The sequence below is a fragment of the Danio rerio genome, chromosome 21, assembly GCF_049306965.1.
Source record: "Danio rerio strain Tuebingen ecotype United States chromosome 21, GRCz12tu, whole genome shotgun sequence".
Classification (NCBI taxonomy): Eukaryota; Metazoa; Chordata; class Actinopteri; order Cypriniformes; family Danionidae; genus Danio; species Danio rerio.
In genome coordinates, this window is record NC_133196.1 from 18,625,679 (window position 1) to 18,643,948 (window position 18,270).

The following is an 18,270-nucleotide window of genomic DNA, read 5'->3' on the forward strand; positions in this document are numbered from 1 at the left end:
AAAGAGCAGCCGTTAACCGCTGATTGAACTGTTTGCATTGACTAAACGACGTAATTGCTCTTCCTGTTGGAAGAGATGTGAAGAAAGGTCTTTTCTCAACCATTCCAGATCTGCATGCTGAATATGTAGTCATTTGGAATGGGAACCTCATTTTTGGCAGTTGACTTGAGCTGAAATCAAGCCATTACACTTCCTTCTGGAAATGCAATGACGCGCAAAATAACTGGCATTCTGGGAGTTTTTGGCATGGATATAAGTTGACTCTTTCATCTTTTATGTGTGTCCAGTTGCAGACAGGCCATCACACTAGTGTTAAAACTTTTGATATGTAAATAAATATAGATTGAAAATACATTGAAATGCAATCCTATCTCTCCTATGGTCCTGTCACTCAGATACTTTTTCATTCTGGTCAGATGAAGCAGTTTTTATGGTGTTAAAGCCCAACATACACTCAGAAATAAAGGTAGAAAGGTTGTCACTGAGGTGGGACCCTATAAATGTACATTTTGTACTTTTAGGTTCTAATATGTACATTTAAGGTACAAAATAGGCCCTTTCATGTACTAATATCTAACTTTAGGGTACTAAAACGGATCTTTTCGGCAATAGCATGTACCCTTTATGTACAAAAGTGTATTTTTAAAGAGTACTATGCCAGTGACTGATTTATTATTATTTCTGAGAGTATAGTCTAGTCTGTCCCTGCACAGTTTCACTTTTCATCTATCAAGCATTTTCAGCGGCTTATTTCATTGTTTATGCTACAAACTACATACATTTTAGATTTCTGTTTAAAGGTCAACTTCAAAATGTGGTAGAAAACTAAATACTTGAAAGTTCTCTTCTACATGTTTGTATGCTTCAACGAATAGGCTTATACGTGTCAAATGAAATTAAAAGACCAGTCTTTAAAACACATTCTAAAGTGAAAATAAACAATTTAAGGGAAAGTTCACCCAACAATTAAAGCTCTGTCATCATCTACTCATCTTCTTGTTCCAAACCTGTTGAAGGCTTTTTCTTCTGCTGAACCAGCCTGATCTCGGGATAAAATGTAACTATTTTATGTATCGTCAGAAAAGTGTCTAATTTGTACCAATTCATTTTATTTCATTTGTTCAAAAACATGGGATTTTTTTAAAAAAGAGCTGTGACCTCAAACTTAACTCTTTAAACCCTATATCATCATCATGAGGGATGAGCAAATCATACTAAAATGTACAAATGAGATTCATTTAAATTACCTGCTAAATCAGTAAGTTACAAATTACTGTAAAATTGCGATAGTTGAACACAAGGGAAGATATATAGTGAATAATGTTGAAAAAAGAAACAGCTATTTACTTCTGAAGTATTTTTTTATTCCTACTATGAATGTCATTTGTTGTTTTTTCCAAAACTATTCAAAATATCTTGTTTTAAGTTCAACAAAAAAGTCTTTGAAGTTAAGACTTCATTTTTAGACATTTTGAGTGTCAGTATATGGGGAAAAAAATATTCATTTTTACGTGAACTATCCCAGAACTTTCTTAAAATTATAGCTGTCATTAACATGAATCAATGACCAAATCAATGTTAGATCTACCTGAAGAATACTGAGCACATCTGTCAGTTGTTATTTATTACTAAGTGATCACTTGTTTATGTAAAACTAGGCAAGTAGTTTCTTCTCTAATACTAAATTTGAAATAAAAAAATGTGAAATTGATTAGATTTTTTCATGGCTCAAAACAATGAAAATTCCAACAATGTTTTAAGTATTATTATTGTTCAGCTGAGCCAGTAGCTGACTGACTTGTGCAATAGTAAAAATCCTAAATATTGAGCCACGCTTGAGGTCTTTAACTCTAAAAGATGAAGAAATTGAGAGAAAGCTTTTCTTTCCTTCGGTTTTGTCCCTTTATTCATCAGGGGTTGCCACAATGGAATGAACCACCAACTTATCCAGCATATGTTTTACAGAATGGATGTCCTTCCAGCTGTACTAGGAAACACCCAGTACTAGGAAACATCCACATGCACTTATTCACACACATACACTACAGCCAGTTTAGTTGTGTTTCAGTTCACCTATAGAGCATGTCTTTAGACCGCGGGGGGAACCGTAGCACCCACTAAGCCACCATGTCGCCCAATAGAAACATGAATATTGACGTTTTAATCAGTGCTGTAGCAACATTTTATAATATATTGAGAACGAATGGTATGTCAGTATAGTTTTTGAAAATGCACGCACACATACACACACACACACACACACACACACACACACACACACACACACACACACACACACACACACAGAGAGAGAGAGAGACTCACAGGAAACAATCTACATTTTCAAAATATTTCTGTGTGATTTATAAGGATGTTTACCCATGAGTACCTCAATTTTGCTCCCTGTGGTGACTCAAGTCTGTGGGCATTCAGGTTGAAGTCCCCACTGGGAAATAAAAACTAGCACACTCGCACAGTTCTGGGAAATGCACTCAAGCGTCCAGTGATACAAAATTGTGTGACTCAACAGAAGGGACATTGCATCAAAATGAGTCTCCGAATGCGAAGGTGAGCAGAGCCAGGTTTGAGCGTCTCATTGGACGAGAAGCTTGTGATATCATCTTTTGTTTCGCCACTGCAGAGATGACGTGTTGCTGTGAGAGCACTGATGCGTGACGTGTGGCCGGGGGTCTGTGTATTGCTTATATGTGTGCCTTTTTCACTGATTATGCTCACGGGATGATCACCTAGCATATGATCTGTGAACAGGAGGGACTGGTTTTATAATGTTGTCCCAATTTTCTTAATTCATAAACACAAAGACTCATCAAAACCAACCTCGCTGCTCTTTTTTGAGAGTTTATGCGCTTTTGTGTTTGGAAGCAGGGTGAGGCTGCCTCCTAGTGGCTTGTCTTAAGAAAACAAAACAGAATTGTTGGGTTGTATTTGACAGCACTTTAGCATCGCATTATGTTCCTTCACACTAATAACTAGACATTTTTCTCTTTGTTGATAAACAAATTAACTTATTAGAATAATTTCTAACACTGAAAATTGAGCTTCGCCATCACAAGTCAAAATTTTCAGTTTAAAAAATGTTAAACCAGGTTTACTACATTTATTTTTATTTTATTTATAGAACTTTTTGTGAAAACATAACACTAAGTAGTGTACAACATGCATATTTGTTAGCATAATGTTTCGAGTACCATCTTAATTCCCCCAACCAAAACCATTTTCAAACAATACAGTAGTTATGCAGCAATGAATGATGTAAAAAGGCAGAAAAAAATCCCAGAGGCCCTGTTTAAATATATACGTATGTATATGTAAGGAAGGGGCGCTATATTTTATCATACATCTTCAGTTTGCCAAATATAGAGAAACGTAACCTTTCCAGCTTGAGGGCATTTCAGGTCACCATTTAAAAAAAACTTGGAGGTGACGTAGATTTTTTTTTTTTTAAATAAAATGCAACCTGAGAGACCATTAGAAAGATGCTTGTTTTAAAGTTTTATAGACAAATATCTTAATATTATAATTAATTTTTCATGACATTTGCCTACATTGTTTCAGTGTTATTTTACAATTAAGAATAGATTAACATAAAAACAGATTAACATAAAAAAACATTTTTTATGTTAATCTGTTGTAAATGGTATTAATTTTGTAAATTATATATTTTAATTCCATAAAATTCGGGCTGGGCGATTTGGATTAAAATTAAAATCTCAATTAAGTGCATTTTAACTCAATTACGATTACTTAATTTTTATATTTATTCTATTATTTATTTATCTATCTATTTATTTATTGCTGACAATTTTTGTACTGTAAACATGATTATTTCTTTGTTGTAAGCTGCTCCTGTTGCTCAGTTGTCTTAGTTTGATTTGTCCATGCTCAACATGCTGATGGAATAATGTAACGGAGCAGGGTCACATGTCTTTAGGCGCGATAGGGAACAAAAATTGACCTGGAAAAATGCCGCCTCAGAGCAAAAAAGTCGCTGGTTCGAGCCTCGGCTGGGTTAGCTGGCGTTTCTGCTCTGGTTTCCCCCACAGTCCAAAGACATGCGGTACAAGTGAATTGGGTAGGCTAAATTGTCTGTAGTGTATGAGTGTGGATGTTTCCCAGAGATTGGTTGCGGCTGAAAGGGCATCCGCTGCGTAAAAACTTTCTGAATAAATTGGCTGTTCATTCCGCTGTGGCGACCCCGGATAAATAAAGGGACTAAGCCGGAAAAAAAAAAAATGAATAATTCGCCCATCCCTATAAAAAATATAATAATTTTATTTAATTTATGTAGTTATTTGATCATATATAATTTTGTAGATGATATAACAACAATTGCGGCTGGAAGATCATCCCCTATGTAAAACATTTTCTGGATAAGTTTGCAGTTCATTCCGCTGTGGTGACCCCTGATTAATAAAAGGACTAAGCCAAAAAGAAAACGATCACCAGCAAATGATAGCGGCTGCAGATCACTGGTAAACACACAGTTCACTAAAAAACTACAAATCCGCCAGTATATGGACTACAAGTTCCAGTCATGCACCACTCACACGCACCTGTTCTTCATTCTGTTGATTTCACACACTCACGGCTGGGAGCTACTCATTAACTGATTACATAGCTGAGTCTTGTTATACTGGTGGTTATACTTATATAACCACGACTGGGATTGCCTGTAAACATCTGTTTGCTCCTGTGTTGACTGTTGCTTGCCTGACCATTCTCTGCATAATAAACCCTGCATTTAGATCCGCACCTCCCTTGTCAGCATCAACTTCTCATTACAGAATAACATCAATAATAATAATTACAATATAAAAACTTTTTTATAATATTATTATTGTTGTTATTATTATTATTATTATTTTATTATTATTATTGCTGCTGCTGCAAATACACAGTTTGTGGCAAATCTTTCTTGGCAAGAAACTGGCAAAATTTGTATTTATAAGAATTTTGTACGTTTTTATTTCATTTTAAATAATACAAATGTTTTGTTTTTTCCATTTTGTGTTGTTTAATTTAAGTAAACCGTTATAACCCTACATTGTCTCTTGTTTGACAGAACCGTCAGCTGTTGAAGGATGGCTTTATGGTGGAACTTGTCGAAGGAGCTCGAAAACTACGCCATGTTTTTCTCTTCACTGACCTCCTGCTCTGTGCCAAACTGAAGAAACTGATTGGAGGGTATGGAAAAATCTCCTCGTTTCTGCCATCTCAAGTCTTCTTCATCATTGCCCGCTTCCCTTCTTTTTGTCAAAAGCAGGGGTCACCAATCTCGGTCCTTGAGGGTCGATGTCCCTGCAGTGTTTAGCTCCAACTTGCCTCAACACACCTGCCTAGGTGTTACAAGTATACCTAGTAAGACCTAGATTAACTAGTTCAGGTGTGTTTGATTAGGGTTGGAGCTAAAATTTGCAGGACACCGGCCCTCCAGGAACAAGTTTGGTGATCCCTGGTCTAATGTCTTCATCTTATTTTTAAACAATGGAGCACTTTGGTGTTATTGAATCAGACACGTTTGTATTATTTTCAAATATCAAGTTTAACATCCTGACTCTGGGTTCAGTCTGCACCAACATCAATGCTCAATAATCAGATTTAAGGATGTATTTTTGCCTGGATATTAAATTATTGCTCGCGGCTGTCTGTGTCTACAGGAAGAGCCAGCAATACGATTCTAAGTGGTACATTCCTCTCTCGGACCTCACTTTCCAAACAGCAGAGGAGTCCGAGCCCCTGCCAATCCCACAAGCCCCTGATGAAGAGCTGGATGCCATTAAAATCAAGATCTCTTCCCTGAGGAGTGAGATCCAGAGAGAGAGGGTACATTAGATTTTAGCCACATTATTAATCTAACGGTCTTGGAATGAATGGAAATAAAAAGAATATGTGTGTGTGTGTGTGTGTGTGTGTCCATTTAAACATATATGAGAGCTCTTACTTGGTTTTACACCTTATTGCTTTCAACCTCAACAGAGAGCCAACAAAGGGTCAAAAGTGATGGAGAGGCTGAAAAAGAAGCTGTCAGAACAGGAATCTCTGTTTCTGTTGAACTCTCCCAACATGCCCCTTAGAGTCCACAACCGCAACGGGAAGGTAAGAGCCAGTGATTCACAGCCTTTCTGTCCTATCTGATTTTCATCCATGCTCTTCTTAGCGTTCCTGCTCATGCTCACATTCCGTGTGGCTTATGGATTTCAGAGCTACATGTTTCTGATCTCATCGGACTACGAGCGTGCAGAGTGGAAGGAAGTGATCCGAGAACAGCAGAAGAAATGTAAGTGGATCAGTCACTGAAATCAACAGTAGATCCAGGTGATGTTTTTTTTTTTTTTACTGAAATCATGCTCATTTTCCAGGCTTTAAGACCTTCAACTTGTCATCCATGGAGCTTCAGATGCTTACCAACTCTTGTGTCAAACTCCAGACGGTCCATCAGTTGCCTCTCACTGTCAATAAAGAGGGTAAGAAGATGATTATTATATAATCTCAAAACTTATTAAATGGTCCAGGCTATAGTTATTAATGGTATATTATTCTGTTTAAGAAATGTAAGTATTTCTATTCAAAAGTACAAAGAACACAGATAAAATTATTTTATTATATTTTACTTTTTTATTATTTTTTAATTTTATGTATAAACACAGCGAGGCAAAACATTTTTTGTTTTACAAACTACTGATGACATTTCATCTAAATTTAGAACATGAAATGACATTTAGTCAACACAAGAAAAAGGTCATGTGTTTTCAGATATGTTTTATTTTCATTTTTAGACAATACATGGCCAATGTATGTTTTAACTTCTGAAAAGTTAAGAAAGCAACATTTGGTAGGAAAAAAAATATTTTCATAAACTAAATAAATGAATTAACTAATGAAAGAATGAATACATAAATAAATTAATTAATGTAAGAATAAATTAATCAATAAATCAACGAATTAATAAATACATGAATGAATGAATGAATGAATGAATGAATGAATGAATACATAAATTAATGAATTAATGTATGAATTCATATGTAAATAAATAAATAAATAAATACATGAATGAATGAATACATAAATTAATGAATTAAAGTATGAATATATAAATGAATGAATGAATAAATACATTAATGAATGAATGAATGAATACATAAATTAATGAATTAATGCATAAATAAATACATCAATAAATGAATAAATGAATGAATGAATGAATGAATAAATGAATGAATGAATGAATGCATAAATTAATGTATGAATAAATACATTAATAAATTAATGAATAAATAAATACGTAAATGAATAAATGAACAGATACATAAATTAATGAATTAATGTATGACTAAATATATAAATGAATGAATGAATACATAAATTAATGAATTAATGTATGAATATTTATTAATAAACAAATAAATGAATGAACGAATGAATGAATGAATGAATACATAAATGAAGGAATTAATGCATAAATAAATACATCAATAAATCAATAAATGAATAAATACATGAATGAATGAATGAATGCATAAATTAATGTATGAATAAATACATCAATAATTCAATGAATAAATAAATAAGTAAATAGATAAATGAACGGATACATAAATTAATGAATTAATATATGAATAAATATATAAATGAATGAATGAATGAATACATAAATTAATGAATTAATGTATGAATATATAGTAATAAATAAATGAATGAATGAATGAATGAATGAATGAATGCATGTATGAATAAATGAATACATAAATAAGTCAATGAATGAATAAATTCATAAACTAATAAATACATAAATGAATGAATGAATACATACATGAGTGAATGTACAAATAAATCCATCAATAAGTCAACGAATCAATAAATACATAAATGAAAGATTACATGAATAAATGAATTAGTTAATACATGAATGAATAAATGCATAAATAAATGAATGAATTAGTAAATGAATGAATAAATACATAAATAAATGAATTAATGAATGAATACATGAATGAATGTGTAAATAAATTGAACGAATACATGAATGGATGAATGAATACCTGAAAACATAAATGAATGAAAAATACATCAATAAATGGTTGAATGATTTAAAAAACAAATATGGAAGAAATGTTATCAAACCTTATCAATAAAACATTTTTCGACCCTAGTGTGTATATATATTTCATGTACTTTTATTTTTTACTTCATGTATTAAAAATTTTTGAGATCTTTTGCAAAGTCTACATTATTCCTTTGCTTTCAGAGGATGAATCTACTGGACTGTATGGATTCCTGAATGTAATCGTCCATTCTGCCTCTGGACTTAAACAGAGCTTAAGTAAGTGTGTTTCTTTCAGTCTCTTTTCTGATCAATTCTCATGTATACATTTGCTTAGCCTTTCCTACTACCACATTAGTCCGCATCTATATGTTAACAGTCCGCATCTGCATCTCCTTTACTTCAGATCTGTATTGCACATTAGAGGTGGACTCTTTCGGCATCTTTGTGAATAAAGCCAAAACAAGAGTGTACAGATACACCACAGAACCCAAGTGGAATGAGGTAAATCCCATGTGTCCATGCCTGTTTATACACCACTCATACGAAAAGACCAGTCTACCGAAATGCTCATGGGGCATTCATTCTTAATTAAGAACAGCATAAGTGAGGCCATGTGGAATATAAAGGCCTTCTGGACAAATGTTATTATTCTAATTAAGAGCAATTACCATCACCCAGAGTAAAGAGGGGAAAATGAAAGCAAGAATAATGAGCCATATAGGTGTTAAATCTGGTGATCAGTGTACAGTTAATATATAGTTGAAGTCAGAATGATTAGCCCTCCTGTGAGTTTTTTTTTTCTTTTTCAAATATTTCCCAAATTATGTTTAACAAAGCACGTAATTTTTTACAGTATTTACTATAATATTTTTTCTTCTGAAGAAAGTCTTATTTTTTTATTTTGGCTAGAACAAAATTTTTTAATTTTAATTTATTTTATATAATTTTTAAGGTATTAAGGTACAGCAGTGGTTCTTTAAGTAGAGGTCGGGACCCCCCGGGGGGTTGCGGGACAATGAGTGGGGGTCACTTGGTCATTTCCAAAAATCTCATTCATTTTATTCAATTATTAGAATTATCATACTTTATCCGTAACCCACAGAAGATACTAAAAGTAATTAATTGTTATAGTGGTTAATTAAAATGGTTAATTTTATGCAGCCTCTGGGGTGAATACGTTATATTAAAGACACAGCATATTGATTTTATGGCACCATGTTAAACTTCTAACACCTTTATTGCACTCATGTACTGTATATCAAAAATAAATACAGGCCACAACTGAACATGGAGGATGGTCTCCGAGTGGCATTCTTCCAAATTCAATCATGAATAAACTTGGGCCTATTGGTATGTGTGTGCCAGTGTCTAGGGTTTATATATTTATAACTACCTCAGAGGATATTGGGGTCGCCAGTCACTGGCATTGTATTTTTGGGGGTCGCACGTTGAAAAGTTTGGGAACCCCTGGTCTACAGAACAAACCATCATTATACAGTGACTTGCCTAATTACCATAACTTGCCTAATTAATCTGGTTAAACCTTTAAATGTCACTTTAAGCTGAATACTAGGAATTTGAAAAATATCTAGTCAAATATTATGTACTGTCAGCAAGGCAAAGATAAAAAAATCTGTTATTAGTTATTAAACTTCTTATGTTTAGAAATGTTTTAAAATAACTCTTCTTTCTGTTAAACAGAAATTGAGGAAAAATGTACATGTAAATTAGTTCCCCTCAAAATCTTGTCATTGTGGTTATGTCTGGTTTTTTATATGTAAAAACTGTAATGTTTCTGCCTCAGGAGTTTGAGATTGAGTTGGAAGGCTCTCATACATTACGGCTACTTTGTTACGAGAAAAGCTACAACAAAGCCAAGGTGAATAAGGAGGATGGAGAGAGCACGGACAGAATTATGGGCAAAGGACAAATGCCGGTAGGATTTTTTAATACTTTAATTTATTTTTTCTGTGTTATTTGTTAAAAAGGGCAACACAGTGGCTCAGTGGTTAGCACTGTCACCTCACAGCAAGAAGGTTGCTGGTTTGAGTCCCAACTGGGTCAGTTGGCATTTCTGGAATGGAGTTTGCATGTTCTCCGTGTGCTGGTGTGGATTTCGTCTGGGTGCCTCTGGTTTCCCCCACAGGCCAAAGACATTCGCTACAGGTGAATTGAATAAACTAAATTGGGCGTAGTGTATGTGTGTGAATGAGTGTGTATGGATGTTTCTCAGTACTGGGTTGCAGCTGGATGGGCTCCTGCTGTGCAAAACATATGCTGGATAAGTTGGCGGTTCATTCTGCTGTGGCAACCCCTGCATAATGAAGGGTCTAAGATGAAGGAAAATAAATGAAGGAATTTGTTAAAAGACATTTGTTTACTTTTTTAAAATTGCAATTCTTGTTTAATTATTTAATTTTATGTGCTTCTGTCATTTTTATGTTTCTTTTTAGATTGATTGGATTTCAGTTTTAGTCATTTGAATTATATTTTATTGAATATTTATGTTTATATTATTTCAGCTTGCATTTAACAAAGTTTTTCACGATCTACAGTTTAGAGTTATGTTTTGAATGAGAAATATTTTTGTTTTATTCTTTGAACTAGTTATGACATTTCTTTCAAATTTAAAATAAAAGCATTGTGATTTAAATCATTTTTTCAGATGCATTTATGCTAATTATTAGATAATAATAATGTACAAAAACGTATTTTTTTAAATGACTGTTTACTTGAAATTTGGAAGAAATTTCATCAGACCTTTATTGAAATAAATTATAGTATTAAATTTTTAAAAATATATATATTTAATAAATACATAAAATCAAGAGAAGCATTGTCAAGTGGTTTTCTTTGAATTTCTTTGAATTTCTTTTTTTGACATTTTTTACATTTTATTTTCTATTTATATTCATTAAAAAAAAATCTAAATGTATTTAAAAAATATATATAAACTTGTGACACTAGTGGGTGGAATTGAGTTAGGATAGGAGGACTAGTCATCTGTCAACACCAGTGTGGTCAACTACCTCTAGTATGTTTACAAGTTTTTTTTTTTTTAATTATTGATTTATTATTTATTTAATTTGTAATCAACCTGTTCAGTTTGTCACATTGCTATGCCGTTTAAAAGGTATTTGTAAGGTGTGGGAATAGATTTGCTTGGCCCTCACATGAACTGTTCATGAACCATCTGGACTGTCAGTGTGTGTCCGGTCAAAGGTATATCTGCTCTTACGAGACACACCGTCCCAGATGGGAACTGGCCTTTATACTCCAGACATTTAATCTGCTTTTTATTAGGTAGGGTGTTATTCGCCCTGCCCTGGCTTTTAAGGCATAAAATCATCCATAATTCATGTGTCCTGTCTAAAAATGTCACATTCAAAACAACGTCAGATCAGCTGACCTATCAGTCCCGTCCTCAGAGAGGCCTGTGGGGGTCAAACAAAGAGCGCAACATTCTTCTGCTGTACAAATGATTGCTTGTAAAGTCAAGGTTTGGATGCAGTCGGTTGAAAGTGTGAGCTGGTGTATCATGGGGGAAGGTGGAGGGATTAGGAGACTTGTTGTGATCCCTCTGTAGTTCTTAGGCATGTTTGTAGACAAGGAAACCTGTGAGTCAGCTGGGAGTTTTTCCTGTTTTTCATTCGTAAAAAATGAGTAATGTGTGTTTTTTTTTTAATAATCTTTCTTTTGTTGTGGTCTTTTTTAAAATTGCATGACTTTCTTTGTTAATCATTGTGAACTGCTTTACTTTTTTCTCCTATAAAGTGCATTGTGTAGTGATCTGTCAAGAATAGTTGTCCATCAAAATAAAGCTACTCTGCTCTTGCACATTATGAAATGCAAAAGATAGACTTCAAGACATCATTTTAAATGGTTGTTAGTTTTACATTAAGGTGTCATATACTGCATTGGTTCAATAAGTTAAATTGTTCTGATATCTACATAGTGGGTATGTGACTAAGACAAGTTAAAACAATCTTCAGAAATGGTTTTAAATGCTCATTTATAACTCCATATAATACCCGTAGAATCAGATGGTCCATATCGACCATATTTGGGTTGGTCATGGATATTAATAAGCTCTGTTGTGATATGCAGCTCTCACACACAAGACACACACGCTGCATAATTTACACTGAACAAGGGCAATATAATAATACTTAGATTGCAAACCAATATTTGACCGAACAAAGTTACAAAGTTTTTTTGACATTTTTGACATTTTATTTTCTATTTATATTCATTTAAAAAAAAATCTAAATGTATTTAAAAATATATATATAAACTTGTGACACTAGTGGGTGGAATTGAGTTAGGATAGGAGGACTAGTCATCTGCCAACACCAGTGTGGTCAACTACCTCTAGTATGTTTACAAGTTTTTTTTTTTTTTTTTAATTATTGATTTATTATTTATTTAATTTGTAATCAACCTGTTCTGTTCTGAACAAAGTTACTTTCAATTAATGTTTATTTCAATTCTATTTTCAGTTTGGTAGTTGACTGCTACTAAATTTTTTCATGTTTATTGTTTTAAAATGTATATAATACAGAATACAGCAAAGCATGTTTTAATCAGTTTTGATATTTCATTAATTTGTCTCCCAATTTTTATTATACTATTTTTAGATGATACTTTATTGCTTTATTTACTTTATATGATATATTTTTTTATCTATATTTCAGCAAAAATATCGTCTTTCTTTCTTTCTTTCTTTTTGATATCTTTTCTTTATTTTTACTTTATTTTTTCTTTTTATCTTTTCTTTATTTTTACTTTATTTAAGTTATTCAGAATGAAGCTTTAAGGCATGCTTCTTTCTTTCTTTCTTTCTTTCTTTCTTTCTTTCTTCTTTCTTTTACTTATATTTAATTTATTTATTTACTTATTTATTTATTTATTTTTTACTAAGTTACTCAGAATAAAGCTTTAAGGCATGCTTCTTTCTTTTTCCTTTCTATTTTACTCACATTTTATTTATTTATTAATTTTTACTAAGTTACTCAGAATAAAGCTTTAGGCCCAATCTCAATTCTATTTTTGTATTCGGTATTCGAGTGGCATCGAGTGTCAGAATGTTGTGGGACTGCTATGCAGGAGTTATGATTATGGATTATAGATCGTGAAACTTATTGGAGGTTTTTTAGCGTTTTTTTTTAAAGCATGACCGTAAAACACAAACACGGTTATGAAAATGTTAAAACATATGTATGTTTACCATAAAAATTCATAATAATGACAAAAAAATACTAATTTGTGGATCTCCTTAAACTTCCGGGTTCAGCAATGCTGCAGTTGTCGCTGGTGTATTCTGGGATATTTTCTTACCTTTTGGTTCCGAGTGTGATCCTAAAAAAATTCAATTCGAAGGGCTATTCACCCCTTCCCCTTAGCCCTTCGCCTTCAAGCTAAAGAGAATTGGGACAACCCCACCTCTTGAGGTGAACACGCAAAACAAAGGGTAGGGGTAAGGGGAAGGGCAAAGGGGTAGAATTGGGATTGGGCCTTAAGGCATGCTTCTTTGCTTCTTTCTTTCTTTTTTATTTTACCTGTGTTTTATTTATTTATTGATTATATTTTTTACGTTGTTCCTCAGAATAAAGCACACTTCTTTATTTTCCTTTCTATTCATTAATTCATTTTCTTGTCGGCTTAGTCCCTTTATTAATCCGGAGTCGCCACAGCGGAATGAACCGCCAACTTATCCAGCAAGTTTTTACGCAGCAGACGCCCTGCCAGCCGCAACCCATCTCTGGGAAACATCCACACACACATTCACACACACACTCCTACACTACGGACAATTTAGCCTACGGAATTCACCTTTACTGCATGTCTTTGGACTATGGGGGAAACCGGAGCACCTGGAGGAAACCCACGCGAACGCAGGGAGAACATGCAAACTCCACACAGAAACGCCAACTGAATTGAGCCAACTTTATGAATTTAGCCAATGCTTTAGGACATGCTTCTTCCTTCCTTCCTTCCTTCCTTCCTTCCTTCCTTCCTTTCTTTCTTTCTTTCTTTCTTTCTATTTTACATATACATTTTATATTTTAAAATATAGTTTATTTATTTATTTATTTCTACTTAGTTATCTTTACTCAAAATAAAAGCTTTAAGGCATGCTCTGATTGGTGCAGTGGATGTTAGTGGCTCTGGATGGAGTTTATGGGTCGGGGCAGAGCAGCTTACTCAGACTAAGGTAAATCAAGGGATCATCTATTACAACCTGGAGGTGCAGAGGGAGAAAGTTCTGTAGATTTACACAAAGAAACAGTGTACAGACTGCAAAGAGTAAAATAGGAGAGAAAACGAATCTTTCCCTATAAAGATTTTTTGATGCACTGGGTGAATCATTAATGACAGCATTTGCATTACACTGCATAAATGGATCTTTGTAAATCAGCACGTGCCATGGACTTTGGATTTGTTATTGTTAAAAGAGCTGCTTGGTGTTGAAGATTTGGTATAGAGAATCTTCTGATTAATCGAACTGAGGACAACATCTGATTTTTTGAGGATATACGGGACAGTACGGTAACTCAAGGATGCATAACATCCATATCACACCGCTTCTCAAGGAATTTCTAGTTTCAGCTGAAGATCTGTGGTCAGCTTTTGCACAGTTGTAGAGAGGAAGATGATGAGTGAAGTTGAAGTACTAGGACTGGGTGTGGTGTGCAAGAGCTGTTCTCCACCTAATGTGCACTGTGATGTGGGACTGGTGGAGGATGTGGAGATTCATAATTCTTTACTAAATACACCAGCAGGCAAAGGGACAAGATTATGGGGCCGTGTGCAAAATGTCTTATACAGACGAAAGGTAAAGTGATGGGGAAAACATGTGATTGTTGTTTATGTGGAAAGGGAACAGCATTCTATGTATATTGTATGAGTAAATATTTAACCATTGACAGCAAGGTGCCTTGCTATAATTTAATATACATGTAAATAATATGCAGCTAAACATTGTTATTTCATTATTCATTTATTTGTTAATTTGTTTAAAATAAAGTTTATTTTTTGCTTATCCTGGTAATTTTGCAAATTATTTTAATGTTTAAAATACATTTTAAAATAATAAATATCTTATATCTTTGTATATCTATCTGAAATTGTGTTTATTAATTAATTAATTAATTAGTTTATTTATTTTAAAAATGGTTTATTTTGGTTTTATTTTGGTTTGGTTTGTTTATCCTGGAAATAACCAGCAGGTTGCCATGTCGTACTTCATTAAAAATATTTTAACGTTTCCAAAGAATATTATATATCTTATAACTTTTTATATTTATTTTATTTTTAATAAAATATATTTTTATTTATATTTATTTTATTTTAAATTTACTTTAATAAAAAATATTTATTTATTTATTTTAAATATAGTTTATTTAGGTTATCTTGGAAATTACCAGCAACGTGGCATGTTGTACTTTATCAAAAAATATTTTAACATTTCCAAACTTTTTTTAAAATATCTTTCTTATATCTATCTAAAATTGTATGTATTTATTTGATTGTTTTGTTTGTTTGTTAATTTAAATAAAATATTGTTTAATTTTGCTTATCCTGGAAATGACCAGCAGGTTGCCATGTACTTTATCAAAAATATTTTAACATTTCCAAAGAATATTGTATATAACTTATAACTTTTTATATTTATATAAAATTTTATTTTGTTATTTGTTTGTTTGTTTGTTTGTTTGTTTGTTTGTTTAAAAAAGTTTATGTTGGTTATCATGGAAATGACCAGCAGGTTGGCATGTTGTACTTTATCAAATAATAACATTTCCAAACTTTTTTATATTTATCTATCTTATATCTATCTGAAATTGTATTTATTTATTTATTTATTTATTTATTACTTCAGTGATCTATTCAATTATTTAAAATAAAATGTAATAAAATGTGATTATCTTGGAAGTGGGAATATCAGTCACTGCATATTTTACTACTGTCTACAACTGTTTGCTAAATAATTGTGATAACAATTAAAACAATTATTTTTCAAGCCATAACATAAACAAATAATTTTATTTAAGCATTGATAGTAATAAAAAATATTATTCTTATTTTATTCTTCATTAAGGTGTATGTCACTGTTTTTATATTTGACTGCATTTGAGGTTATACCACAGCTTTTAATTATTGGCATTTGTGTCACAATTTACTTCAAATACAAATAGTATAATAATAGTAATAAATAATTATTTTGCTGTGTGTGTGTGTGTGTGTGTGTGTGTGTGTGTGTGTGTGTGTGTGTGTGTGTGTGTGTGTGTGTGTGTGTGTGTGTGTGTGTGTGTGTGTGTGTGTGTATGTATGTGTGTGTGTGTGTGTGTGTGGATTTGTCTTTGTACGGCAGTAAAGCTCTGAGAGCCTTAGCTGGCACTGGTGTTTGGCCGGGCAAAGCCCCAGTTCTCACTCTTTCTCTCTCTCTCTGCCCCGTTGACAGACAGGTTGTAATGACTGAGATGATGAGATTAGATAGCAGAGCAGGATCAGGCCTTACACGAGACCATATGGAGATTAGGCCAGGATGAGGGAAAGGAACACGCTGAACTTGGCCCACTCCAGATGGTCTCACGTTTGCTTAGAGGGGTCATAGAAAGTGGCCCGTGAAGTGTAACACTGCTGTGTAAGGAGAACTTGCATTATGAATAACATTTGTAACATCCGTGGTACATGGATGAAACCAGTCAGGATCTCAGCAAAACTAATGTTCTGTGCCTGTGATTGAAATCCCACTGTATTTATTGTTGTATTTGATGGTTTCAGCTGGATCCTCAGATGCTCCAGGGTAAAGACTGGCAGAGAACAGTTATCCCTATGAATGGGGTGAGTGTACTGTATTTACATCTATTGCTATTCTGTTATCCTGTCATTCAGCACTGTATTTACTCAATATACATCTGTTTTTTGAAGATTGAGGTGAAGATATCTATGAAGTTCACTAGTCGGGAGTTCAGCTTGAAGAGAATGCCCTCTCGGAAACCCATGGGCGTGTTTGGAGTAAATATCTCCACTGTAACAAAGTGAGTTAACACACATTTGACATGAAGATAGACATACACTTGCTAATTATTTGGTGCTTCTCACAAACATAAGCTTAAAGCACAAACATTTTAATGTTGTCATTTATTTTTGACATGTTAATAGGCATTCATTGACTCTTTTTGAATATTTGAATATGTTAAATATTATATGCTTCATTGAACTTTGCCCTTTTTGTGCGTTGTTTGTGGCCGGATTTGATTGACAGTAATGAGGATTGCTTTTAATGAGCCTCATAATGCGTTTAAGGGCAGAACCAATTAATGCTATAAAGACAACACATGACAACACCAGTGTAGATGCCCAGACCCTAACATGTCTATAACACGTCTCTCGATGTAAAATATATAAAAGTGTTGACATTTAGCCAGTACAAAGCGGCATACTGGTACAGCTGAAAAGGAAAGGCATTATTGTGGTAATTAACATACTTTTTACATAATATGAAAAGGTACAGTGAACACAGCCTGTCATCTCCATAAAAAAATATTTGGAAAAAAACTGAATCTGTGTGCGAGAAAAGGCATTTACAATATTGTTCAAAGTTTGGGGAAAGTAGAAAGTAGTGTTTTTTTTTGTAAGAAATGTATATATTTATTCTGAGGTTGTGCATTATTTTTTTTTCAGAAAAGACATTCATGTTTTAACTAATTGTAATGTTTTTTATACAAATAAATGGTCTTTTATTTTATAGTCCAAAATGACAAATTAATTTTCCATTAACAGGGTAATCATGGATCTTTAATAAGTCTTAAAGAACAAAAATCTTAAATTCCATAGTACAGTGCTCAGCATAATTGAGTACACCCCATTTTAAAAATAAATATTTTATCCATTTCTCAGTGAATATAGTTATATATTTTGGTGCATTTGAAAAAAACTGATTTATTAAACAGATATAGTCATTAAAATAATATTTTAGTCATTGAACATCTTTAGAAATAGAAAAAATGGCAAAATATTAGGAGAGAAAAAAATTACAAACCACAAAATTTTAACTATTTTTTGTTTGTTTGTTTCTCTTAAATTTTTCTCTTAAAAAATTTTTATAACAATAAAATTTTGGTGTACTTATTTTAGACTGTTATCATAAGCTCCAGATTTGTCATCAGTACTGACTAATCTAATGTATATGCACA

At 32.9% G+C, this 18,270-nt stretch overlaps 1 protein-coding gene across 1 annotated transcript in view; it reads left to right on the forward strand.

Moving 5' to 3' along the window:
- The window catches only part of bcr (BCR activator of RhoGEF and GTPase), a 117,877-nt gene that overhangs the window by 93,615 nt on the left and 5,992 nt on the right, over nt 1-18,270 (forward strand). The window contains exons 9-18 of the mRNA XM_002665937.7: nt 5,084-5,205; nt 5,679-5,844; nt 5,998-6,117; nt 6,223-6,298; nt 6,381-6,485; nt 8,270-8,344; nt 8,472-8,569; nt 9,873-10,004; nt 16,856-16,915; nt 17,003-17,112. Coding sequence (XP_002665983.2) covers nt 5,084-5,205; nt 5,679-5,844; nt 5,998-6,117; nt 6,223-6,298; nt 6,381-6,485; nt 8,270-8,344; nt 8,472-8,569; nt 9,873-10,004; nt 16,856-16,915; nt 17,003-17,112 — 1,064 coding nt within the window. The remainder of the gene's footprint in view (nt 1-5,083; nt 5,206-5,678; nt 5,845-5,997; nt 6,118-6,222; nt 6,299-6,380; nt 6,486-8,269; nt 8,345-8,471; nt 8,570-9,872; nt 10,005-16,855; nt 16,916-17,002; nt 17,113-18,270) is intronic.